The sequence below is a fragment of the Phaethon aethereus genome (assembly GCF_964289735.1).
Source record: "Phaethon aethereus genome assembly, chromosome: 2".
NCBI lineage: Eukaryota > Metazoa > Chordata > Aves > Phaethontiformes > Phaethontidae > Phaethon > Phaethon aethereus.
In genome coordinates, this window is record NC_138582.1 from 30,589,807 (window position 1) to 30,617,188 (window position 27,382).

At 37.2% G+C, this 27,382-nt stretch overlaps 1 protein-coding gene across 1 annotated transcript; it reads right to left on the reverse strand.

The window, feature by feature from the left end:
• Nucleotides 1-404: 404 nt before the first annotated feature.
• Nucleotides 405-22,019, reverse strand: CPNE3 (copine 3; the record flags this gene model as incomplete). The annotated part of the gene is made up of 15 exons (XM_082015078.1): nucleotides 20,944-22,019; nucleotides 20,178-20,357; nucleotides 18,928-19,002; nucleotides 18,398-18,469; nucleotides 17,502-17,585; nucleotides 15,213-15,302; nucleotides 11,721-11,819; nucleotides 8,587-8,673; nucleotides 7,936-7,995; nucleotides 6,491-6,624; nucleotides 5,974-6,028; nucleotides 5,821-5,872; nucleotides 5,065-5,198; nucleotides 1,914-2,150; nucleotides 405-515 (listed from the first exon to the last, which is right to left on the reverse strand). The coding sequence occupies exons 1-15, from the start codon at nucleotides 21,073-21,075 to the stop codon at nucleotides 405-407; spliced, it is 1,602 nt and encodes a 533-aa protein (XP_081871204.1). The 5' UTR covers nucleotides 21,076-22,019.
• Between the last annotated feature and the right edge of the window lie 5,363 nt (nucleotides 22,020-27,382).

Sequence of the window (27,382 nt, forward strand, 5' to 3'; positions counted from 1 at the left end):
ATTTCAGATTGGTTTTATGACCAGTGAGAAACTGCAGTCCTCAGTGTTGATCCCCACAAAAGTAAGTGAACGCTCCCACTGGCCATATTTATCAAAGAGGTAGGTGTCCTACTTCCAGCTATTCTCCCCCTTATCTCTGCATATTCAACCTCTTTTATTTTTTTTTTCCACTCTTACTTCTGAAAATAAAATTCACCCATGCAAGCCCGACCTCTCAAATCAACATTAAATATTAACAGGAACGCAATTTTGGCCCTTAAAAGGCACACTTGGCAAAGTGATGTGCAGGGAAAAGCTAACAGATGTTACCATACAGAGGGGTGTGTATACATGTATAGAGAAGTATCTCGAGAACCCAAGTCTGGAGATACAGCAAGTAAAGCAAACACAAAGTCTCAGCCCATTCACTTTGCAGCAGGATTCTTAGGTGGTTGCAGCTTGTAGGTGCTGAAGTAGTTCACCACTTGCTGAGGGACTTCTGCCAGGACACACTGCGCCAGAGCTTCTTTTGGAGACTTACAAAAACAAGAACACAAAGTTTCAGATTCCAGCAACTGTTAAAGGAGATCCTAAGACAGGTAATAAGTAACTCCTTTACTAGGCCAATTAAGTCTGACATTTTACAGGGGACTTTACACAGCGGCCTTGTGGGAGAGATGAAAGCTTCCCTTACATCTTCACCTTCTCGCTCCCATTACCAGGAACCAGCTGGCTGCTTTCTTCCACTGAAGTAATAGGAGCTGGGTGCACAAAGGGCTGCCCTGTCTGTAGACACCTTTTGTCATATGAAATACACACACAGAGTGCAGATATCGAACGTCAGCCATGTAAACACACTTCCATTATCTGCTTAAGATGACTCTTGAGGAGCTTGTCTAATCATCTGCAACCTTTTGCACCAAGTGTCATCCACAGTAACTGTACTGCTACAGAGCAGCTCTTCCAGAGATACTGGTTTTTTTCGGTAAGACTAAGTATCCGTGGAGAAAAAATGCACCCCTTTTTCTAGAAACTGAAAGCATTTGAATATATAATTTTATACTGAACACTGACCCTAGTTAATCTACATCCAAGTATTCAGTAAGCATATTCTATATTGATTTTGCTCTCTTTCTCCTTTCGGTCTGCCTGAGTTGCTCTGGGATTAAACAAGAACTTGTATCAAAAGTAAAATATTATTAACAAGCTTAATATTAAGAAACAAAACAAAATTAGAACATATTAAAATGGAAACAAAAATATTGATCTTATCTTCCCCATCCTGAGGAAATTTTGTTGTGTGGGGTTTTTTTTTGGTTGGTTGTTTTTTTTAATTGACTTTTTCCAGTGATAGGACATTTCAAATCCAGACTATATTAGTCTGTGCATATTTTATTGGGTTCTAACAGCAAGAAAATCAGGACTCCATTCTTTCACCACCTATGGTTTTGGTATATTTGCTTTAAAGTAAATGAAAACTATCACCACTTTTGTGCCCACACAAAATTTCTGCTGATTATGACCTCCCTGATTTAGTCTTGAATTTTAACACTGCACTAAAATGTGAGACTAATCCACATTTACAAATGGGCATCCACAATAAAAAACAGTTTTCTGTAAGAACAAAACCACAGTAAATTCTTCCTTGTTTAATCAAGTCTGAAGGAGATTTACAAACGTCATTCCCCTGCAGCAACTTGTCAAAAATGCAGTGCTCAAACCAGAAATGAAGTCTTTTTGAACATGAACCAGCTCACCTAATGGGAATTCTAGAGATACTGAAATCATCTTTTTTTTTTTTTTTGCATTTGATAAAGACTTCTCTCAGACTTCAGAGGTCATTTTGGAGACACTGCAAAAGCTTTGGACTATATAGAGGGTATCCTAGAAAACCCAGCACAATATTTATGAGGCATACCATTAAGGTTACTTACATTTTGGAACTTCCTGAATGGCACAAACTGGACAATGTCTCTGACAGCTGGTTCTCCAGATGAGGACCGAAGAACTCCATTGTCACCATCAAGAAACTCCATAGCATCAAAGTCTGCTCCTCCAACACCAACAATGATAATGGACATGGGCAATTTTGAAGCATTAACTATGGCAGTTCGAGTTTGATCAAGGTCTGTTATCACACCATCCGTTATGATCAGAAGTATAAAGTATTGCTGTCAAATCAATAAACACTGTGTTATGACAAAGAAATAGAAAACACATAGGCACGTACACTTAGAAAAACGCACATACAGACTACATACTGTTGTCACTTTGAGCATGTTCAATGCACTCACTGAATTTTACAATCAAACACCTAAAGTTGTGGTCAGGCTTCATCTGCACAGTCCAAAGAAATTTATAAGGGCAACATAATCTTTTAAAAGAAGTCACCTTTAAGCAGCCACCACACAAAACCCCAATGGTATCACCCTTCTCCTCCCCAAAATCCCCAGACAAACCAACGTTTAACCTATCTTCCAAGTATTTGTCCTGGGATAGAAGGCAGTTTGCTGAGGTTTTGGACAGACAAAACCCGTGAAACTTTTCCTTTCTGGTCTATCAATACCTTTACAATATGCTACCCCTTGCTTCATTCAGTTAAGAACAGATGAACAAAAGAGTACTACCAAAGGTAATGGAACAAGCCTTCATTTTTTCAGTTTATTCCTAAAATCCTAAATATAGATTAAACACATCTTTTTGTGCTGAAAAACATCACACCCATTTTCAGATTCCTTTAATCATGTTTTCTAGCTGCTTTATTAAGTTAATTACTATGGCACCTGAGACCACCTTGCAGTACTTTGGTAATTTATTCAAGTACCACTTGAGTTGCTTCCACTATACTGCCAGGTCTTCTAAAAGTTGGCATCTTAGCCTCTGTTCTGGATTGAAGTATCAAGAACAAGCTACAAGTACAAAGTGCAGAAACTATCAAATACTTTTTGAACTTCTGGTCTCCCCTTGGTTCATTTCAGAGAATTACTGGGCAGCACAAATTCAAGTTCCAAAGGTACTACCAGTATTCTTCGAAGTCTTCCTCTTCAATACTTTGCTTCTCATCTTCCCTTACCTGCCTCCAAAAAGAATTAGTTTTCCCTTAACTCCTGTGTTCAAGCATCACTTTTTTCTCATTGCTCCTCACCACTCCATTCCCCCACTCCAGCAAGAACGTCTACAAAGCAACCATGATCAGAGAAGGCTATGGCCAGCAGCATGATAGCACATCACACTAGATTTATTCCTCTCTTCTTATACTTCCTCAATACTGGAAACAAAAACCACCAATCCCCAAAACCAAAATCCAACCCAAAATATCTATGATATGCATTAAATGGTGAGGCAGTAAAATTTCTCAATATATCACAGAATCACAGAATCACTAAGGTTGGAAAGGACCTTCAAGATCATCAAGTCCAACCATTAATCCAGAAGCACCATGTCCCCTAAACCATGTCTTGAAGCGCCACATCCACACGTTTTTTGAACGCTTCCAGAGATGGCGACTCCACCACCTCCCTGGGCAGCCTGTTCCAATGCCTGACCACCCTCTCAGTGAAGAAATTTTCCCTAATATCCGATCTAAACCTCCCCTGGCGCAACTTGAGGCCATTTCCTCTCGTCCTATCGCTAGTTACTTGGGCAAAGAGACCAGCGCCCTCATCGCCACAACCCCCTTTCAGGTAGTTGTAGAGAGTGATAAGGTCTCCCCTCAGCCTCCTCTTCTCCAGACTAAACAACCCCAGTTCCCTCAGCTGCTCCTCATAAGACTTGTGCTCCAGACCCCTCACCAGCTTCGTTGCCCTTCTCTGGACACGCTCCAGCACCTCAACATCCTTCTTGTAGTGAGGGGCCCAAAACTGAACACAGGATTCAAGGTGCGGCCTCACCAGTGCCGAGTACAGGGGCACAATCACTTCCCTACTCCTGCTGGCCACACTATTTCTGATACAGGCCAGGACGCTGTTGGCCTTCTTGGCCACCTGGGCACACTGCCGGCTCATATTCGGTTGGCTGTCAACCAGCACCCCCAGGTCCCCTTCCACCAGGCAGCTCTCCAGCCACTCCTCCCCAAGCCTGTAGCGTTGCATGGGGTTGTTGTGGCCGAAGTGCAGGACCCTGCACTTGGCCTTATTAAACCTCATACAGTCGACCTCTGCCCATCGATCCAGTCTGTCCTTTCAGGCATAAAATATAAATCCCTTGCTAGGCATATTGCACTCTCAGAAAGTGCAGAAATTTTGCTACTTTTTGAATATATATATTGATGACAGTTAATACTGAAAGACTACTAAGGCAAAACCTTATAAACCTCTTGGCATATGAAAATCCATAGCTCTTTTCCAAATTGGTTTCCACAGGTACTTTCATATGCAAAATAGCTAATCTTATTTTCTGATATTACATGACATCTGAGATACTAGTATTTAATATCATCAATGAATTTGGATATATATGGCTTCAGATTTGCTGAACTTGTGTGATTATCTAAACAATTTGATACTCAAGACTTGCTCTTCAGACTTCCCATTTCCTAGTATGGTCAACAAGTCATGCATACAATTTTAATAGGGAGGAGAGCACAGCACATACAGCACCGAAAGCTTTATAATAAGGACAGTTAATTATCTATGTTTGTACCTAGGTGTCAGGAGCTATATCCTCCATTTTGTTGTTACCTTACTTAATTCTCTCAGCTATGTGATGTGAAGCAAGGCCTAGTTGATTTTTTTCAGCTGAGGTTAAATCACTCTCCTATATGCAAAGGCTTAAAAATTAGACTTTAACACCTCTATAGCACTACAAGAGCTTTGAATAGAAGATACCATAGAAGTGCCATGTATTTTTAAGTTGATACTGCAACTCTGAAGAGTTTTAGTTCATTTAGGAGAACTGTTGTGTACAATCCGCAAAAATCAGTTAGCTTTCATCTTGTTTTAAGGGTGCCAAACACCAATTCACATTGTAAATGGCCAGCTGTCAAAACAAGTACACTTACATGCTTAAAAGAGAAAAATAGTATTTATAAACTGGAACGGAAAGAAAAAAGTATGAAAAATACACACACTACCATAAAGAACTTACAGATGCTGTTTGCTGTTGTGTAGCTGCAGCAGCAAATCTTGCCACATGATTTATAATTGGAGAAAAATTTGTTGGCCCATATAACTTCACTTGGGGAAGACAAGCCCGATATGCATCAACAATGCCTTGGATTCCTAGAGAACACAAACAGAACATATTACATTTTTCATATTAGAATTAAGGTATTTTGAAGCACTTGATCTTCCTAAAACACGGTATATATCAGTTATTTAAAGTGATGACGCAATGATTTAAAACTAAACATGACGAAAAAAATAAATGTCATGAGCAATGGAGGCCTTCAGCTTGACCAATGCTTAAGCCCATACTTAACATGGCTGGCTTTATGCACATAGAAAGGCCACATACTGCATGCTCAAGTGCATGTGACAATTACAACAGCTCTCTTCACCTGGCAGTGTGGTCAGAGAGACCACGTTGAACAGGCATCATACTCAAACCGGACAAGTCCACACCAGCAGTGAAGCACAATGAAGTGGCTTGACAACATGAGAGAACCATTCCCAGGTTACCTGTACTGTGCCCTAGCTGTTTACAACACTTCTTTCGCAAATCATTACAGAAGAGAGACCAAGTGTTATTTCTAACAACTAAGAAAATGGTTATAAAATTGTTTCCTGCTACACTCATTGGTTAATTAGAAAAACATGCTTCACAGTTCACCTTTCAAGTGTTTTTATTCCTTCACCTTAGACTTTTTATTCTCTAGGTCTGCTGTTACCTTCTCAGACTTACCATTACAGAATGGGTTTGATGGGTTAAAATTTAATGGGAACTCATGTGACACCTGTCAATACACAAAAGACACAGTCAGGACTGCATATACAATCTCCTCCTGAAGTAAGTGCTTTTGGTTGTCTTATGTAGTGCATTTACGTATTCCATTACCTGAAAGGAAGGGGGTATTTGTGCACCAAATCCAAAAGCTGGAAACATCTTATCTCTAAAAAAGCGATTTTAAAGAAAATGAAATTAGTGCCTTTCTTTAAAAGCTGTCATAGTTCAGTAAGTTTAGTTCACTGCTGCTTTTGATCATTAAAATGCTGCTTATTAAGCATTAAGAGACAAAATTAAATCGAAGTTCCCCCCTGTAATTGTTTCTAGGACCTAGACCAGTCTTTAGCACCAAACTGACAAGAATGCAAGCATTTATTTAAATTAATGCTGCTTTTTATATCACAGATGAAAAGCCTTGCTTGTCTGCTGTAAACACAAGCTTCTGCTTGTGATTATGTGACTGTGCAATGATTATGAAGTCTTTTTCAGCTCTACATTTAATTCTGAATTCATTCATTCAGAATTTTGATTCTGATGTATCTGCTAGCATCTTCAACACTGGTTTAAGAAACTAGCACAAAAATCTATAGATATCTAAACAAGATTTAAATAAAAATCTAACACTTACGTATCATAATCCTGAATGACCATTCCTACAGACCAAATGGCTGTTAGGTATTCATTAACTCCATTAGGGCTGAGGTAATGCAGAGAGTCTGGAGAGCGAGGGTCTCCATTGGAGCCTGTAAAATCTATCCCCACCTGTCAAATGCAGTATTTATATCAAATTGCTGTTAGAGGTAAAATTATGTTTCTTATCTCTGGCAAAGCCAAAGTGAAAATCATGAGAGTTGTTAACAATAGTTACTAGGACATCTAAAAATCTAACAGGCACAACACTTAGATGCAGGTTTCTTGGAATATTAACACTCCTAAAACAATGGCACTACAAAACCAGCAGAAGCTCTGCATCTCCCAGAAGGGCTGAAATGACTTTCATCTGTCAGGTTTTCACTGTGTTTACTTTCACAGAATCACTAAGGTTGGAAAGGACCTTCAAGATAATCAAGTCCAATCATTAACCCAACGCCACCATGTTCCCTAAACCATGTCCTGAAGCGCCACATCCACATGTTTTTTGAACACTTCCAGAGATGGTGACTCCACCACCTCCCTGGGCAGCCTGTTCCAATGCTTGACCACTCTCTCAGTCAAGAAATTTTTCCTAATACCTAGTCTAAACCTCCCCTGGTGCAACTTGAGGCTATTTCCTCTCGTCCTATCACTAGTTACTTGGGAGAAGAGACCAACACCCTCGTCACCACAACCCCCTTTCAGGTAGTTGTAGAGAGCCATAAGGTCTCCCCTCAGTCTCCTCTTCTACAGACTAAACAAGCCCAGTTCCCTCAGCCACTCCTCATAAGACTTGTTACCATTCACAGCTGCTACAGCTGTGAAATTAATTTCAGCCTGTATCTTGCCATACACGTCTTTCCTCTCAGAAGTATTACTAGGCAGACACCACAAAAGCCTAGAGATAGTTCTCTCTGACCTCAATGGGTCTTCTCTGCTTTGGTGATGAGACCTCTTACCAGGGTGAAGACATTTTACTGTTATTTGTGCTGCATTTCGTTCATAAATTACATAACTTAAGAGTCCTAACCCATACAATGGCTTCTGTATGTTGCTTTCATTAAGCAAAAGGCCTTGAAAATCACCATCAAGGGCAAAAATGAAATGGTCAGAGGAAATGTGGGAAAAAAAAAAAAAAAGAAGTCCTTATGTAAAGGAAACTTGAAATAAATCAGAGAACTGTAAATTTCTCCTTGGTCTCCATCCATACCACTCAGCTAGTTCCGAACAAAGATAGCTACAGGTTCAGAAGTTTGTGCCATGAGTAAAGAAAATATTTTTTTCTGAACAAACTAGATGGACTCTGGCAAAATGGCTTCCCCCTCTATGCTACAGAGAAAAAAAAAAAAAAAAAGGCAAATGAAGAACACTGGCAATTAATTTAATACTTCAGTTTGTTATAGAACTCAAAAGCTACTTTACATAAATGATTTAACTTACAGTGAAATTCAGCTGACACCCACCCATGATGTAATCAAGGAATGTGCACTCTACTATAATCTAAAAATAGAAGTTAAAGATAGAAATTAACTTTTTTTTTTATGAGAGATAAACAGTATTACTGCAGCAACTTTTGAGGTTCCATGTTTGTTATCTTTAGCCATGCAAAGCACTACTTTTACTCTATAGATATCCCACCCACCCACCCACTGCAGTGAGGATATTTACAGCATGTGCCATCACATAGTGCATCAGAATCAGGCCTTCTGCAAAATTACAGGCAGACAATAAAGCAGCTCCAAAAGCACTATCATTTATAAAACAACATACTATGACAGACTTACCAGATTTTAATTCACCATAAAATGGTGAGTTGGGAATTGCAGTGGTTCATGAATGGCCTTACAAATTGGTAAGCAACCTTTGCCATATAGATGGCATCTTCAAAAGAAAGTCAGGGGACAGGGAAGGACAGACATGTGATTCAGCTGTCAATCTGTCTCCTTATATGAATCACAGCCCTTAAATATTTACTGTGTCTGGAATTTTCAGACATTTCAAAGTTTCTTACAGTTTGAGGGTGAAGGCGTACTAGATGAGAGCTATGGCTGAACACTTAAAAAAAAGGTTATACTAAAATATCTTACTGACCTCACAGTGCTTAACACTCACAATGCCAGAGTTTTTATAGTTTTTTTTCTTCTGTCTTTTCTTTTCATTGATGCACTCAAATTCAACCTGCATGAATGCAAACAAATCCAAAAAAAGCACTATAAATATCATTTAAACAACAAATTTAAAAATTCTTTATTCTAAGACTAATACTTTGGGCTTGTATTAATAGTGCAGTTTATTTCACTGTCAAGCAAAATTAAAGCCAGCCTGCCCAAAATAAGAAATAAAAACCCCATTATCAAGACAGGAATTGTCTCTCACCCAAAAGCTTACAAATATGTAGACAACTGTATTTCAACAAGTCAAAGAAATTCTGTATCATCTTCCAGCAGCTGTGGCAGTAACATACAAAATATGAAGTTTAATCTTCCAAAATCAGTTGTTGAGGCTTCATTAATTAAACCAATACCTTAACCTCCAAGTAAATCAACAGCTAGATTAAGCAGCTCCTGCCATCATACGGTCATAATGGCACAATGCAGCGCGTCTGGTGCTTAAACAGTCTAGAGGACGTATTCCAGACATGTCTTCTGGCTCAGTGCAAGAAACAGGTTCCACTGCTTTGTCTTAAGTTAATTAAGTTTTAAAAAGTGATCTCGCAATTAATCTCAAGCGAAAAAATGCACTAACAAGGTCAGCACCCAAGAATTCTACACACCTCTTTTTTCCTTCTTTTTTTTTTGGACATTTCACGACCAGCATCACTTCTATTTGATGAAAGTGTCTTTCAGGGACTTGTGTTTGTAGTATGTCAATTGGTGAGGTAATCACTAATAACGGCCATGGGATGCATAGCATGTATAATCTTTCAACTACATTTTATAATCCTCCAACCAGAGCACACAAACAGCACGCCTGGGGGAAGATACACCTTAAGGGATGGGGAAAAAAAAAAAATCAGCAATTCTCCAGAAAATGGAAAGCCACCTATTCACTCCAGTCATACATGATCATTTTTTTCAGCAACTGAGGGTATAGAGTCACACCAACACTTGCCTCAAGAAAACTTGAAAGAAGTTGTGCCAAATCTCTCACAGGTGCAGCTGATGTCAGAATTGTGGGAGTAACTAAAGATCACACTTGGAGTATATAAAGTCAAATTCTAGTGTGCACTGGAAATATTTTATGTACATTATCGAATCAATCAAATCACACAGGATTATAGGTTAGTTCCTTTGAAGAGTAGAAGAAACCTGAAGCACATTATTTGTTTTGTCTCTTATCTTTGCTTCATCTTACTGACTTAAGTAACTATCAGAGTTCTTTCAAAAAATATGTGCTTGAAAACGTGAACATACAAACCTGCTAGGTTTGTTTAATTTAGGGTACTCCTCTATAACAAAAATGCAACTTTAAAAAAAACACTAAGAAAAACATCTTTTTAAAAGGTTCATAAAATCTCCATTAAAAAAGGCAGAAAAAAGGATTTTATGAAATACTGCTGCTCTCCCACTGTTTTTTTTTCCCCACACTTAAATTACAATAATAGGAAGAATCACTATCAGCTGATACCACCTGGTCCCTGAAAATCTTGAAAAGAAGAGAAAAACACCTAAGAGCTCCAACTAGGCAGCACATGAATTACATGCATATGATATTGTCCTGGTTTCAGCTGGGATAGAGTTAATTTCCTTCCTAGTAGCTGGTATAGTGCTGTGTTTTGGATTTAGTATAAGAATAATGTTGCTAACACACTGATGTTTTAGTTGTTGCTAAGTAGCGTTTATACTAAGTCAAGGACTTTTCAGCTTTCCATGCTCTGCCAGTGAGGAGGTGCACAGAAGCTGGGAGGGGGCACAGCCAGGACAGCTGACCCAGAATGGCCAAAAGGATATTCCATACCATATAATGTCATGCCCAGTATATAAACTGGGGGGAGTTGGCCGGAGGGGGTGACCGCATCTCGGGAACTGGTTGGGCATCAGTCAGTGGGTGGTGAGCAACTGTACCATGCATCACTTGTTTTGTATATTCTTTTATCTTTATTACTATTCTTTTATCTTTGTTATTGTTCTTTTCTCTTCCCTTCCTGTCCTATTAAACAACTCAAAGTCTCAAGGCATGAGTTTTACTTTTTTTTTTTCTTCCCAATTCTTTTCCCCATGCCTCCAGGAGGCAGGGAGGAGTGAGCGAGCAGCTGCATGGTGCTTAATTGCCAGCTGAGGTTAAACCATGACAAGATACAAATACAAAATTCCTTACAAACAATATAAAATCGTAAGAGGCATTAAACTGAACCATGCGTAATTCAAAATGAATACAGAAACAGGTATCTAGAAGAAAAGCATCACAGGGCACAAAGCAGCAACCAAAACCACTACAGTCAAGGTTGACTCTTCACATTCAACAGCTCTGAAGAATTTAGTACAAATGCAACACTCAAGATGATGGGAAAGTACAAGCAGGCACTCAATATATCTCATTATTATTAATGCAGGAGCAGTTCTGCAGGTTTTACAGAAATAAAGGAAAAGATGGTAAAATATTTTGACATCATACATGTCCATAAAACAAACATTTATGATAAGGTGGCTACACCACCTTTCTTCTTCTCAATGTAAACCTTGTCTATTAAAAGGTTTGCACGTTTGTTATAGTTCGTAAGAACAGGAAGGGTAATTTCACTTTAAAGAAGAGCCACCTAATGTAACGCATTCAATTGCATTTTTGTGCAGTGGCATGAATACTGAATTTTTTCATATTCACTAAAATATGCATTAGAGTTGATAAATGCCATACTTGAAATAAAGGACTGAGTAAAATCTGAAAAAAATACTACAGGCTTTAGCCTTTTAGAATGCAGTACAAATGTCACTGCAGTTGTCTTTGACACACTAAATCTTTTTATTTCCGTATTTTTATGATTAGTGACATTCATTTTTGCTGACGGTTGGGTATTTAGATATGTAATATTAAAAACTGTAACCAAGATATTAAACCTAGGAAAGCGGATGCATAACGTAAATGCTGAGTCAGCCTCAACTACAGTACCATTGTTAAGGTGTAGCATAACACAATTTGATACCTGCTACTCCAGTGACGTAAGTTTTGCTCCAAAATGAGTAAAACAGCTTATCAAAAACACACAGGCAGTTTAGAATAAGACTTACAGGTGAGGACCGAGATGCTTCCTTCAGTTTTGACATCGTAGTTTGAAAACTCCCTATGAGATCATGAGACCCATCGCTATCATAGTCATAGCATTCAACCTAAAATGAAGCATTATTCAGTGTTAGTAACAGAAAAGGCCCTACAAAGCAATAAACACCGCAATGGCATTTCTAGTTCAGGCAAAGCTGAACATCCATAACATTCCTAAATCTCTTATATCATGGAGTTTTTCCTCACATTGCAGTCTTAGAATTGCATAGAGTTGCATCTAAAAATTATGGATTAAGATTGGGTAAATGCCAATATACCTAGTTTCCTATCAGATCGTCCTGAAGTGAAGGAGAGATGAGAATAGTAAGCAGTGTCAGGTCCCGCATGAGCGGGTAACATCAATTACACTGAACTACTTTTTGGGAGCGAGAGGGTGTCAGGAAGAGTAGGAAAGCAATCTGTAGGTTTTTTTAATGTCATCATGGATTAAGAGACTTAGTTTTTCAGAGTTATTAAGGCAATTTAACTATCTGTGAGCATCTAGCTAAAAATTTAGTAAATCAGTTATTTAGTGATGATGAGTTTTATTAATACTTTTATATTACTTTATTAATCTTTAAGATAACTCAGAATTTCTAAGCATATGAAGGTTCAGCCCTAAACATAGAAACAAGACTTTTTCTTTTTTTTTTTTTTTTTAAATTATAAAATTTAAACAGTCACTATGATTCACACTTCATGGGTATGAATGTCAACTAAAAATCCCTCTTTTTCTGTATTCTATGTTTAATGCTAAGTTTTACTATTCAGTCAACTCATCCTTTAACACCCCAACCCACCAAAGAAGGCAGAACGAGTGAAAAATAGTTTTTTTCTGTTTGAGAACCTATCATTTTAAGTGAGCATAATTTTACCACTGTTACTTTAACTTTATAGTGTCTGCAATTTTTATTTTTTAAAAGCTCAACTTATGAATGTGCCCCAACTGCCTTTCTAGACAAAAGCTACGTATTTATCTAGAACGTATGCTAATTAGATCCACTTCTGATATTTTATTTCAGTTTAGCAACACAGACACGCCAGCTAACTTAATCAAATCACACAGATACAAATTAAAATATTTTAATAATTATAAATAATAACAATAGTAAATCAAGAGTAAAAGTAAGAATTCCCCCATTATTTGGAACCAAAATATAAACTTCAAGAAAAAGCTTCTGAATATATATGGCTTAAATTGAACAGCTCTTTTCATGTCTGTCTGTCTAGACGGAAGAAGTCCTACATTATAGTCAAAAAACGATTTAGTTGGTTACTTGGCCACTTCATTTCGGAATAACAAAGTAAAACAAACAACCTCAACATACACTTGAGCTTTGGACAGGAATTAACTTTCTGAAAACAATTAGTAACGTTGAAGTACAAAATATGATGCATAGATTGTAAGTTCTACACTGTGCAGAACATGCCTTATGTTGTGGCTTGCATTACTCCTACATTTTGAACACACTAATAAATAAGTAAAATGCATGCACATGCACTGAACAACAACTTAAAACTCACACAAGCAGCCACAGTACCCACAAATTAAAGTTCATGGCAGATACTGTGTAAAAATTCTTTTGAATGCTATAAATTAAGCCCATCAAATACTCAGCCAAGTGCTTCAGTACCTGAAGTATAAAACTGACGACACAGTTAGCACAGTTATTTCTTTTTCCTTTTAAAGGGATTAAATTTTGTCTTGCTTGATATATTTGACCCATCTAAGTCAATCTTCAATTCTTACTCCAGGCAAGACAGAAATATTTTTGTTGTTCCATGTATGCAATAGCACTGGGGAACCATGTGATAAAAGCGCATATGTATTTCCCCAGCAGAACTAGGCATGCTTGCTCCAGATGAAAGGCTCACATTTTCAACACATAAAGACTTCACTGACTGCAAACACACTCACAAGGAATATAGCAATAAATACAGAAGATAAAGAATCAGCTTGGTTTGTGCATTGCTGGGGATACACAAACTAAGCCATTAAATAGGTGAAAAGCCACTCATGGAACAGTTGGTGGTTTTACTTACTATGACAAATAGCCCATTATGTATGCAACTGTGCGCACATAAAAGCGTTAAAATTATTGTTTAATCCTTCAACAACATTATAATACAGTTTTGTCTCCATTTTCATGTTTGCAGCGATAGCTCCCAGATTTCTAAGTAAAGGCATAATCCTACTGTCTGTCTGCAAGACCATAACAACTCCAAACAAAATCTATTTCCTCTGGAAATAAACCTACACTTCTGAGGTAAGATTCCAAAGAACAGACTTCATTAAAATCATGATAGAGCTGAGAATAACTCCATCTTAATAGATATAATTTAATAAATGGTCTATACTTTGAATATGGCTGTTTACCAAAAAGGAGAAATATACGTGCAGTATATGGAAATGTAAGAGCTGTCATAGCTATTTTGAGGAAAAAGGAAGCAGAAAGGAATGAGAAGGGAAAAAAAAAAAAAAACAAACACAGAAGCAGCAAGGGAAGCAGGTTCTGGGCTTGTAAAGCCATTCATTAGTCTGCTCTATAACTACGTATTTAAATCTATGCAGGTGCTTGTAACACCCAGTTCCCTGTGGCTGTTAAGCATTTTCCAGGACTGCCTCAAGTCATATGACTAATACCTGTCACATGCAGATCATGCTCTCATTTCTCCTTCCCAGAGGAAGAATGGCAAGTATAGTGGTTTGTTTCATTTTTTTTTTTTTTCCAAATGCTAAAATATCAGGTTCCTAACATGTTCATAATAGCTTATAAATGGTATTTTGATTGGTTGTTTAGCTTCCCCTAAAGGGAATTCCTGAAGAAAAACATTCACAAGTTAAACATAATTTATTCAAGGTAAGATTTGAAGATACAAAGAGCAAGACCAGTCCTGGCAACTGTCCCTTCACAGGTTTGGTTGCCTTTCTGACCGAAAGATTCATCTGAGCAGAAAAGTTGCTACATTTGGTATGCACAAGATACAACTGGTATCAACATCTGTTAACTCAGCTAGTATATTAAGTGTAATTAATTGTATCAGAAGAACTTCATTAGTGTTCCCTGTCACACCAGTAACAAAGTATTACAAGATCGATAATATAAAGCAAAGCATATTCTAGCCTTTACCATGCATCTTTCACTATACAGTATCTTAACACCACCAACACTGGCTGATGCAACACTAAAACTGCACGATCTAAATAAGAAACTTCACCGTTGATTTCAAAGCTACTTATGTTTAACGGGTTTCCTAGATTTTCAAAGACCAACTTTTACCAGATAATGCATCACAAATGTGAGATTTTTTTTCTTCCCAAAACATGCATGTATCTCTGCAACTTTCAAATAAGACTAAGAAACAAAAAGAGGCAATAACTAGAAAAAGACATCGTCCACTTATTACATATCCTGCTTTTTTTAATGCATTGATTCATACACACATTTCATATACACTACCTTGATTGACTTATCCATGTCACTGTAACACAGAGAATTGAGAGAGATTTTAAAAGGCCTCCAAACAGGATTCAGATTGTTTTTAATAACCTGTTAAAACAAACAAAAAAAGAATAGTATTGATGACAAGAGTGGAAAGTAGTCATTGTAATTGGTCATACCTTCATGCCATGATTTTTGTAAGCAAAAAAAGTTGACTAATGCTGCTGTCAACCACTTCCTGCAATCCAAATCCTAACATATAGGATAAAAAAACCTAAACATTCCTATCATGCAAAAGAGATGGTATCTTTCAACTCCCTATTTTTCTAGACTGTACCATGATCTACTATATCATTCAGCTACTACACTGCAAAAAATTAAGTATCTTTATCATTACATAAATATTGATATTGTTGGGTTTTTTTCATAAGCACACACACATATATACACACACACACAAACATATGAAAGTGTGACTTACCAAAAAAAACATAGAAAGAGATTACATTGGAATGTCTGAATAAATCAATTCTCTGGAGATTACAATTCACTCCAGCTTATATTTATTCTGAAATGCCACTTATGGAAAGGTTCCCTCAAGAAATTCGTTGCATAGTTAAGCAGAAACAGTGCACGAGGATAAAAAGACACCCTACTGCACACAGTCTCTCAAGCTAATAAGTGATATTTAAGAATAATATTGAAGGACTTTCAGAATTTGTCAAATGGAAAGTATCTGTAATATACCAAATACACCCAATAATGACCTTAGAAAGCATAAGAAACTACACACAACAAGCAATATTTAATTAGCAATACCTAGTAATAGTAGTATTTCTATTTCCAGCACTGCAGGAGTACAGAGAATTAAATCTCTCTTTTGAAAATGAAAACTGTAAATAATACTTAGTAACATAAAAAAGGTTTCTAAAATCTGTAACATAAAGAACTAATCCTTCAGATAGCTCTAGGCTGGAACGGTAAATTCTGGATTCATTACTGAAATACTCACGGAAAGATACATTTTATGTAGAAGAATCACCTCATGAGAGAAACTATTTTTATAATCTGACAAAAAAAGGATTTATACTTCAACATCCATGCTTCAGAATTGATATGGTCACTACTTCAAATGTGCACAGTACATCAGTTGTGACTAGATCCTGAGCTTCCACTGCAGTGAGACATTTTGAACCTACCCCTGTCCTGTCAGTTGCTGCCACAGGACCTCTGCACCTCCTCCTGGGTGGAATGCCACTACTGCTCAAGCACGTTTTCCCTCACTCAGCATTATCCTTGGCTTGCCCTTGCTATGCAAACATTCGGTATAACAAGTTTCATTAGTGTCCTGGCTTCAGCCAGAATAGAGTTAATTTTCTTCACAAAAGCCAGTGTGAGGCTACGTTTTGGATTTGGGATGAGAAAAGGTTGATAACGTGCTGATGTTTTGAGTTATTGCTAAGTAGTCAAGGACAGTCCAGCTTCTCGCGCTGGCCTGCTAGCAAGAAGGCTGGGGGTGCACGGGAAGCTGTGAGGGGACACAGCCAGGACAGCTGACCCAGGCTGGCCAAAGGGATATTCCACACCATACAGCATCATGCTCAGTATATAAAGCTGGGACAAAGAAGAAGGAAGGGGTGGAGGGACGTTCGGAGTTATGGCAACTGTCTTCCCAAGAAACCATTACGCATGATGGAGCCCTGCTTACCTGGAGATGGCTGAACACCTGCCTGCTGATGGGGAGCAGTGAATGAATTCCTTGCTTTGCTTTGCTTGCGTGTGCAGCTTTTGCTGTACCTATTAAACTGTCTTTATCTCAAACCATGAATTTTCTCATTCTTACTCTTCCGATTCTTTCCCCCGTCCCACCATGGTGGAGTGAGCAAGCGGCTGCGTGGGGCTTAGTTGCCAGCCAGGACTAGACCACGACTATCAGTAAACAGTACAGCCAGGTGACACTGACAGAAGAACAGCACAGTCACAGAATGCCCAAGTTCTAACCTCAGAGTAGCACTAAGACAAATGGCCCTGAGTATGCAGTTTTCAAAACATTTGTTCACCTGTAGATTGCAAAAAGTTAAAAAAAAAAAAAAGTATTTTCCTTTAAAATAGGATGGCATAAACCAGAATCAAAGTAAAGTAGACTTCCCGTCCTATCAGAAAATCAGTGGAAGAGCTGAGGTGATTTCCAACTGGTCTGCATGTCAGCTACCAGACCATTCTCTTCTTTCTGTAAGGCCCTGTACTTCTAGTGATGTGACACACTGGAAATCAAAGTCTCTAGGTTGTTGACTGAAAACATCCTACCTCTGTTCTGTGAACCATCACCCAGTTTCCATCTCCAGTCTGCTTGTGGAATTCCAGATAAGGATCTGACTTTCCAAAAAAATCCTGTATTTAAAGAACATGTAATTATCCCAGAACAGCCTGTGGCATGAATGCCATTAAATGCTAGTTAAAACACACTTAGATTAACAAAAAGTAGACTACATATTCAAGGAACAAAAGCTTTAGACAAAGAAATGCAAGTCTGATTATATCACCACCTGTGAAAGAGAGGAAGAAAACGGGACATGTCCATCAATTTAGGATAAAAGTTATGCAGTGTCCACATACAAAATACCTGGCAGTTCAAACAAAAGAATACTTACAGTAGTAAGTACTATGATGGATAGTTAGGAAACTAAGGATTTCATCTAGTTTCAAAAAAGTATCGTTAAATCGAGTGGGAAAAATAGTAACATTTTTTCCTTTTGAATTTTGATTTTAGAAGTCTTTCTAAATAATTTTCAGCCAGCCCCAAAATATTTAATGTAACAGATTTATATGCTCCAAGTACACTCGTTACCATTTGAGAGAGCTAACAGGTAATCATTGATCCAACTATTCAAACCAGTGGATATACCAAAACTCATTAATCTTTATGATTAAGTATAAAGATTTAGGTTTTAATGGAAGCGTGCTATTCACGCAATATCCCTGCAATGCACTTATCTCATTTAGGAATATGTTATAATTCATTTCAAAACAATCAATGAAGTTACTCTGAAGCAATCTTTCTTCAATTTCTTTTTCAGTGTCAAAAAAATCTTAATGGATTTAACTATTTCAGCAAAAAATGAGAAAGAACATTTTAATGCTTCCTGTTTTGACAAGATTCTGATTTTACTGCTTTATCAAAGAAACAGCAATCACTTAAGTACCTTATTGTCTAGTTTCCTTGCTTCTACTTCCAATACAACCACTCTGTTATCCTTCACTTCTTCGGCTGTAATCTAGATAGGCAAACAAAATAAGTATTTTATTTTGTATTCAGGAACTATGTCCTTTTCTCATTTTCACAACACTCCTATGACAGTTCCATTAAAAAAATCACGTATGCTCACAAATGAATCATTAAAAAATGGGGTGGGGGGAGGGGGGAACAATTTGATTTGACATTAGGATTCACTAGATGATGACACTGAGAATTAAGGATACTGCCTAAACAGTAGCACATTGGATGCCCTAATTATTTTGATGGATACATTGAGACTTATAGATGCAGAAGGTGGGCTGTTCTCTTTTGGATGACAAAGAAATATTAGTGGAGGAAAAAAAAGAGTGCTTTAAGATAATTTTTACAGCACTGTAGATTAGACACACTGTGTTCAAGCTATTAACAAACTAAAAAAATCCCACAAAAACATTTAAGGATAAATGCTGAAGAGATTTATTGTCTCAATTGTCTTACCATAATACTTCCTCTTCCAGCAGGTCTGCCATTTTTAAGTACTAATGGTTTTGTTAGAGTCCTGTTAGAAACTATCTGCCAAGACAAAATTTGAGTATCAAGCATTATTAGCACAATTGAATAGATTTTCAAAGGAATTAAATGAGATAGTGAGATATTTTCATTTTCAGAATTTTTCCGTCATCATGAAAATGATAGCATTACATTTACTTCCCATGATCTCCTATAAATAAACAGGTAATACTTGACACACTTCAAAATTTTAAAATACATATGCAGATGAACACATGCAGTTGCAGAAGCAATATGAAATAAAATGTCTTATAGTAACATGATATGCATATATAGACAAAGACAATACCTTAAATTCCAATCTCAAATTGTTCTGAAGTTTTTCATACATACCATTCAAACACATGCAAGCCACATTTCATAAAAGGCTTCAGCAAACATTTATAAACACAATGTTTGTCATGCAAACAAACATCAGCCTCCCCCTGCAGTGTTTCTAGTTGATGTTACTTTATCCTCTTCAGGCAATGCTTTCTCAGAAGTCTACCTACTCATTCTACAGGTCCTTCTTTACTTTAAGAATGAAGGATTAATTTCAAGTTGTTACTGAATTTCATTTTACAATGCTTCCATCTTCATAATGCACTTAAAATAAAAATACTTTAGACACAGGGGAGGAAAAATCCCAAGAAGAGTCTCCTGAGAAGAAGTGCCTTCAAAGGATCTCTTAGAAAGAACAAGTTAAAAAGGAAGCTGCCCGATTGTGACAGCACCAGTAGCAGAATTTAACAGGGAAATGGGAGTGAAATCAACAGTAGTCAGAACCAGAATCACTGCTTGCCTTGAATGGAAAGCAAATTACAAGGTTTACAATGTGAACATTCTTACGTTGCTATACACCAATTCTCTCTTTATAGAGCATAAAAGTAATAATTTGAGAATTAGAGCAAATAAACAGCCATTACTACTTTGTTCTCATTGACAGTCCACTTACTTTCAGACAACAATCCGGACAGTCACCATTCTAGAGTACATTTCAGGGCATCATCTCAAGACCTTTTGCAAATAAAATGTATACACACTGAACTGAGGCTTGAAAAAACAAATTAAGGGAATCTTATTCAACTTAAGAGTACCCTAACTACACAAGAATAGAGTGATAAATTTAAGATAAGTGGTTAATGATTCGCATCAACATATATTTTCTTAATACTCAGGGAAATCATCTTCATACTTACTTGTCCCAGTGTACATTCAAATTCTCCTAAGAAGTCATCATCATTCAGATCAAATGTTTTGTTGTCGATGTCATATATTCCGAATTTAAGTTTCTGAACAAGCTCAAAATAGTAATCAATTAGGAATTTCTTGGCAAACTTTGGGTTCAAAGAATTCTTAACTCTTTCTGTGCGATCAACCTGCAGTTAGAAAGATACCACTTTATCCAGTATTTCACCAACCAAACAAGCACTCAAATCAAATAACATATTATTAAAGACTTTCAAAAGTTCTTCTTAGTACAAAGTATGAAGCTGTATCTTCCTGCAAAAGTTTCATCAAATTAAATAACCCTATTATATTGCAAAATCCACTGTCATAAGTCAGACATATTTGAAGACCTGGTTTTCTTAGCTCGCTGTAAGGAGTATCTATTCCTGCATAGGGAAGACCAACATAAAAATGGAATATTGTCAAATCCAGGATGAGACCCTAGTTTTGAAGTATTGTATTTATAAAAACACATTTAAACACTTGGAAGGTTTCTTCTGTTGGTCCACACATAGCTGGGGGAACAGTGCTGAAAATCAGACGGGTGTAAGTATTTCCTAGAAAACGATTATTAGTGTGCTCCCTGTGTAACTATTATAAACATAATCTGATGAAAAGTATTCAGAGGTGCTGGTATACAATTAATTTTAATTAAACAATATGCTCCAGTGTTTTAAAAGGTCCAACGAGTCAGACTGTGTTTTTAGCAGATTCATGAGAAGCATCAAACTGTACCTCATACCACTGCTGACCACTCGTGTTCTGGAGAAGCACACACAGTGGGTCTGACTTGGAACCAATATCTTTATCCAAGAGATTGGTGCAGGCAACAGTCAGCTCCACCTTTGTCACACACTGTGCCGCCATTTGTTAAGCTAGAAAAGAGCAACAGAAATCATTATTTTAAAAATGGACTAAAAAGCAAACAATGGGATTGTCACAATGCATTAATTCTCTGACTGATCATTAGAATTGTTAGCTTGTCAGGAGAGAGATTTGAGGCTCCAAATGCAAATTTTACAATTTATGATGCACCAACATTACAGTATTACTTTCATACTCTTGGCTTTGCCACACAGGTATACAACTTCATTTCAAAATCTGCACATAAGAAACATGATCAGGTTTCTTAGAATGCTTGAGGAACCAAATGGAAAACAGGATACACCACAAAGAAAGCACAGTGGTTTGAACTGCTGACAATAAAACCTTGCAAGCTTTAAATTACATCCTGTAAAGCCCACCTGAATGTCAGTATCTTATAATGTAGATATTAATAGTAATGCAATGAATAAGGAAAAAAAAAAAAATCATATGATATACTCCCCCACCAAACCTTTGTAACAAAATGCTGAAGCCATGACCATGGCAGAATTGGAAAAGGAATTTAAGTAGGTAACAGGAATAGATGGTCTTAACTTTCATAAATCTTCAAAAACAACTACAATTTTTAATAATACGGATAAACAACTTTGAAGTCAAGTAACAACTGAGAATTAGAAAGAAGTGTTCTTTCTGGAGGTTAATTTAAAAAAAGAGCAACTGAAAGCTTTCCTCGCATTTCCTTAAGTATCTCAATCATTCTCCACTGGAACTGAGAAGACCAGTAGATATTACAAACCTACAGAAACAACTTCATTATCAGCTATGAATTGCACTCTGGGATAATGTGCATTTGCAAGCCTAATTAGGTCTGAGCAGCAGATATTTTCTATACATATAAAAAAACCTCTATAATTACACTCTTCAGGAATACAGTCGATCATTTCCAATACCCCTCTGGGACGTGAGCCTCTACAGTTACAATTGCCCTTGACACTAAACAAAATAAGGAAGGAAAGGCATCTGCTTCTATCTAGCCAGCTCACTTGCATCATACACATATAGTGTACTTGAACAAGAAACTATACTTGACACAACCCACCTCTCTTCCTTTCACAGCATTCATATGACTTTTGGTGAAAAGAAATGTTTTTAGAGGCAAAAAGGGATGGAAGATGGAAAAGAGGAATGATGAACTGAAAACAGGAGAAAAAACACTGTGGTTTGAGGGAGTTTTCCTGAGGCTTCCTGTATTCCGCTAGGACACACTTTACACATTGCCTCTCCATCTGTTTTGCTGTCTTAGAGATGGACCTTTTGGAAACTGAAGCAAATATAAATGATCTGTAAAGGAACCACTCAAACATACATGCACATACACTATTGTTAAGAAACATGTCAGGTTCACAGAAATCCTCCTGCACCTCCCAAACACCTAAACGTGATTCCATTTTTGAGTATCTTTTGCTCCCACGACTTTCCCAAGTTTCAGACATTGTCCTCGAAATAAAAAAAGTGAAGCTCTGAGTTCTAAATATTTAAATTGTTTTTAAATCAATGTTTAAAATTTCTAAAAAAGGCTTAGAAAGCATACCTTTAAAAAGCAGTCTGCCCCCGTTCTCCTGGTTCTCTTTTTATACTGGTATTTTCGATTTCTTATTGCTTTGCTGGCTGCCAGACAAGTTCATTAACAGTCAGTGGCTTTGCCCATAGAATCCAGTGCAGACCAGTGCATGACTCCTTAATGGCTGTTTCCAGAAAAACAACTTTCTGCTGACAAAATTATGCTCTAATACCCACTTACGCTGCAACATCAAGTAGAAAGGGTTTTCTTGAAATTCAACAGAATTCAGATTTGAACTGAGTCATATTTCTCAAAACAGTCAAGATTTTCTTGCTCTAACTTCTCTGAAACTCCTTATTATGATGAGTCCCCAAAAGGACCTGTAGCCACATTTCTTTTGTTAAAGTAATGTTTCCAAAATCACTGGTAAATGGATAGCATTCAGTCAACCTAAAAATCTGGTCAGCTTTTTCTACTTAGCTTCTGTGTGTGTGTGCACGACTCACTTCTCTTAAATCACAAGTACTTTCTCACATGCGTATGTCAGTTCTGTTTCTTCCTCTCCTCCTCCTCATGTCACTTTCCCACTATGCATCTAACGTGGGAAAAGAGCAGATTTAGCAAAAGAGGTGCTGTGCAAAAAGCACTCTAACACACAGAGAAGGGAAGCAGCTTTTTTATTCTTCCTTTCCCTGAAATGCAAATGCTCTTGGTTAAGACCTAGTAATTGCATCCATATTATATAAAAGATAACTTATAACAAGAACGTGCATTTATCCAAGTGAAGGATACTTAGCTTGAAACCCAGATACAAAAAAGCAACACTTCCAAAATCTTGAGATGGTTCTTTAATCTCTTTCATTTCCAGTTTTGCAAAATCCAAGAAGGAAAGTAATACAAGGCATTTTCCTCAGAGGTTTTGAGAATATTAGGAATCGGTATTTGCATAATGGGTCGAAGAGGTCTGTAATACCTCTAATGCATTTCAAGAAATAATTTTTACATTTTACTTGAAAAAAGACAACATGATTATCCATGATACCATAACACTGGTATGTTTTAAATAGTTGTATACAACCTGATTTTCAATAACATTATAAAAATTAAAAGTTAGTAAAATACTTACTAGTGAGAAAAAGTTGTATTTCATTAAGGCAAAACAGTATTTACGGTACTGAAACTCAGTACATACACATACTTCTCTTACAACATTGCAGTCATTGCAAAACTTGCAGAGGGCACACAGATGCTCCACATCTGTGAACTCAGAAGTCTTTTAAACAGCAATAGCTGTTGAAGCTCTGCGCATGCTGCATGAATCCTTGTAATCCCATATTGCATAAAAGGAACAATGAGTCCCGCTCCACCCAATTTTTCTCACATCCAAAAGCCTGTGTTAGCTGCAAACTTCCAAAACAGGTTTGGGTGGTGGGTGGTAGCATTCCTAAAGATGATGAACATCCTCCAGGATCAGAGTCACTGTCAGGTCAGTAAGCATGCTCTTTTTGAAGACTGGATGGAATCCAGTCTGGCAAATTGCAGTGTCTTCAGGATGGTGGAAATAAGAAATCATGACTGCACTAGTGCATTACCTCTTAAAATACCATTCTACAAAACACTATCAGATCTAGTAGGCAAATCAGATGCAAAATATTCTAGATAAAATGACTGGATTATTTCCACATTTGGGATACTGGCATAAATTTACATGGACTGATAATATTGTTTGTGCTCTATTAGGATGAGCCTTGACAGCCAGTGAGTTACATCATGCAAGAGACTTAGTTATTGTTATGAAAGTAACTATGCTCTCCATTGGCCAAATATAATTAAAACCTCTGCTTTTCTCAAGCTGTCAGCTGTTTGTCCTCCATGTAGGGTGCACTCTAAAGTGAGGTAAAGCACACCAGAATGAGGCCAGATGACAGCTCAATAGTCCTTTTTATTGGAATAGCTTTTATGACCGCAGGAGCATTATCAGGCTCTTAAGAAAACCACCGATAAGTCTGGACAGGAGAGGACTGAAAATTACTATATACAGCAGAACTTGCGACATCCAGACTCTGACCTGCAGCAATGTATGGTCACAAGAGAGATACTTATTCCTACCATGTCTAGGCTGCTCAAGAGCATGTCAACCAAGTATATTACAAGTCTTTCTGCTTGAACTGTCATTATCAAAAGAAAACTGTAAGTCAAGGACTAGTCTTGTCTTGCACTTCCACCAATCATAACATTCCTTGAATTTGACTAATGATTCTATTGAAGAGAAGTGGTGTTCACCAAATAACCCGGCCAATATCTGCTTTTCAACAGAAATTGTAAACATGGTATTCTACTTGGAAAGGAATAGATCTATTATGAGAATAATCTTCTAACAGAGCACTTGGGAACTGTCAGACTGCTGCAATCCCGTCAATGCTGCAATACCAGAGGAGAGTACAGGCTTGCCCAGATAACTTTACAGCGTAAGTACAATGGTATGTTCATACCTACAGATTCTTCCCAATCTGACAAGCAGAAATACATAACTACAAGAAGATAAAAAGACTAATGAAGTGAGCACTGCTCTAGCTGGGTTTGGTATCACTGCCTTTAGTCACAAGTCTCAAATGTCTTCTGATGTAAGCTATTGCTTTCATAGAACATTTCCTAGCTCCTGTGAATTACTAATGACAATAGACCAAAAATCCATAGTTTGTAGTTACCTCAGGGCCCAGATGCATACAGAAAAGGCTGGGGAAACATTTCACAACTTGCTAATAAAATCTATTCCTGATCAGCTTATCTTCTAGGTATAATGCTACACTTAAGCATTTTATGTAAACTGTGTGCCAGACTGAAAAAATCAGTACCATATACAAGCAGCACCCTGATCCTTCTTGGATTATTAAGTATTTCCCATGAACCTGGGGAGATGACAACATGTAAATAAATTAATTATTCAGACAGACTATAAAAATGAAAGTCTTGAACCAAGCCTAAACCAGAAATAATGCACATGAAGCTTTACCATCCTGAACATTCAGTGTATGCAATTGCTCAGACTCTGCTCTTTCAGACAGGACTAAGATACCATTTCTTGCAAATAGAAATTTTTGTTGTAAAGATCTCTAGGCCTGTATTCCTTAGAACCTCTTCTATTGCATCTCAGATCACACAGTAACAGCACTTTTTGCAACCTTTCACAAGAAGGGTTCCAGTGAAGAGCTGGCACAAAGATGGACAAAACAATATTTCAATGAAAATAACCTGGGAGACATCATCCATCTGACAGTATAACTTCCTCAGTCCATAATCTCAGCATAGTCTCCTAGCATCTCTCTATAACTGTTGCGTATGCAAAAAGCAGAGAATAACAACATATTCACGGAAAATGCCACGTCTGCTGCAAGAAGCTGACAACGAAATTATGACAAATGGATCTTTCCTTCCACTGATGGGGCTAGTAGCAACACAGTTTCTACGGATGTTAGACTACACGTATATAAATGTGTATTTTAAAAAAATCTCAAGGTAACCCTCCAATTCTCAAGGAAACAGACCACCTCACAGGAGCTGACATTTCATATAAAGTTACAAAGGCTAAGATGGTTTCATAACCTAATTTCATCACTGCATTTGAAAATTAGAGGCTTCTCTAAAAATCATACCATTAACTCTGAATTCTGGCTCCTCTCTTTCTCTCCCTTTACAGGCAACACAGCTGACAAAATTCTCATGGGGCATTAGCTGATGTGCACACAAGTTGAATAACAGAAGCAGCTCAAAGTAATACATCTCAATTTGAATTCTTCTGTAAGTATTTGAAGAATCACACAAAAACTTGAGTGTAAGCTTTATCTTCTCACATTCACTATTTAGTATGCATGAAGGAATCATATCATTCTTAACTGAACGACTGAGATTACGCTGATAAAACTCTAATGACCACAGAACTCATTTTACTCAGGATTATGCTAAACAAAAATATGAACTAGTACTTAAGAAATCTGAGGCATATGAATGTGAGAAGGGAGACATTATTTTCTCTATGTGAAATTAATCATCTATTTATACAAGCTTCATCACACCGAGGCAGTTTAAATATTTACCTGCTGGATTGGTAACCCACTGGTCTACCAAGTCAGGCAACTATTTGTAGATCGTTCCTATATATAAAAACCTATCCTTAAGTTATATTGCCAAGGAACCTATTTAGAATTCTCTTTTAAAAGACTCCACTGCACAGACCAGAAACTATAAATTTGACTTCTAGGACACCTGTTCACAACATAACTTAGAAAAAGCCATTTCTAAATAACCTTCTGTCGACCTTTTTATTCCTGAATATTCACCCTTTAGGCATATCTTTAATGCTGAGGGTTCTTCCCAGAATCCTCCTCACACAAAAGTATTTTAAGAATTTTAGGTGATGTTTTGATCCAAGTGAGTTAAACTATAAAAGGTAATATTGTGCCCTGAACAAGAAAATTAAGAAACACAGATCTCCTGACTTCAAAATGTAGTTGTTTTAAACAGACCGCATTGCAACCAGGGGGAAATATGCTTCCCGCATATATGTTTTAGCAGAATATTTTTATGTCAATTACTTTATAGAAAGCAATCTATCAACTATGCAATTTGAATAGTATCCTAAATTGTATATTCTTCATTGCAATTTCTCTGCATAGAGCCAGTGACTGACTTTACATAATTAACATTATACAGAAGAAAGAAAAACCTGTATCTCACTAAAACTTGCTTCATTTTATTGCAGAAACAAAATGCAAGCGATCACATGTTTTA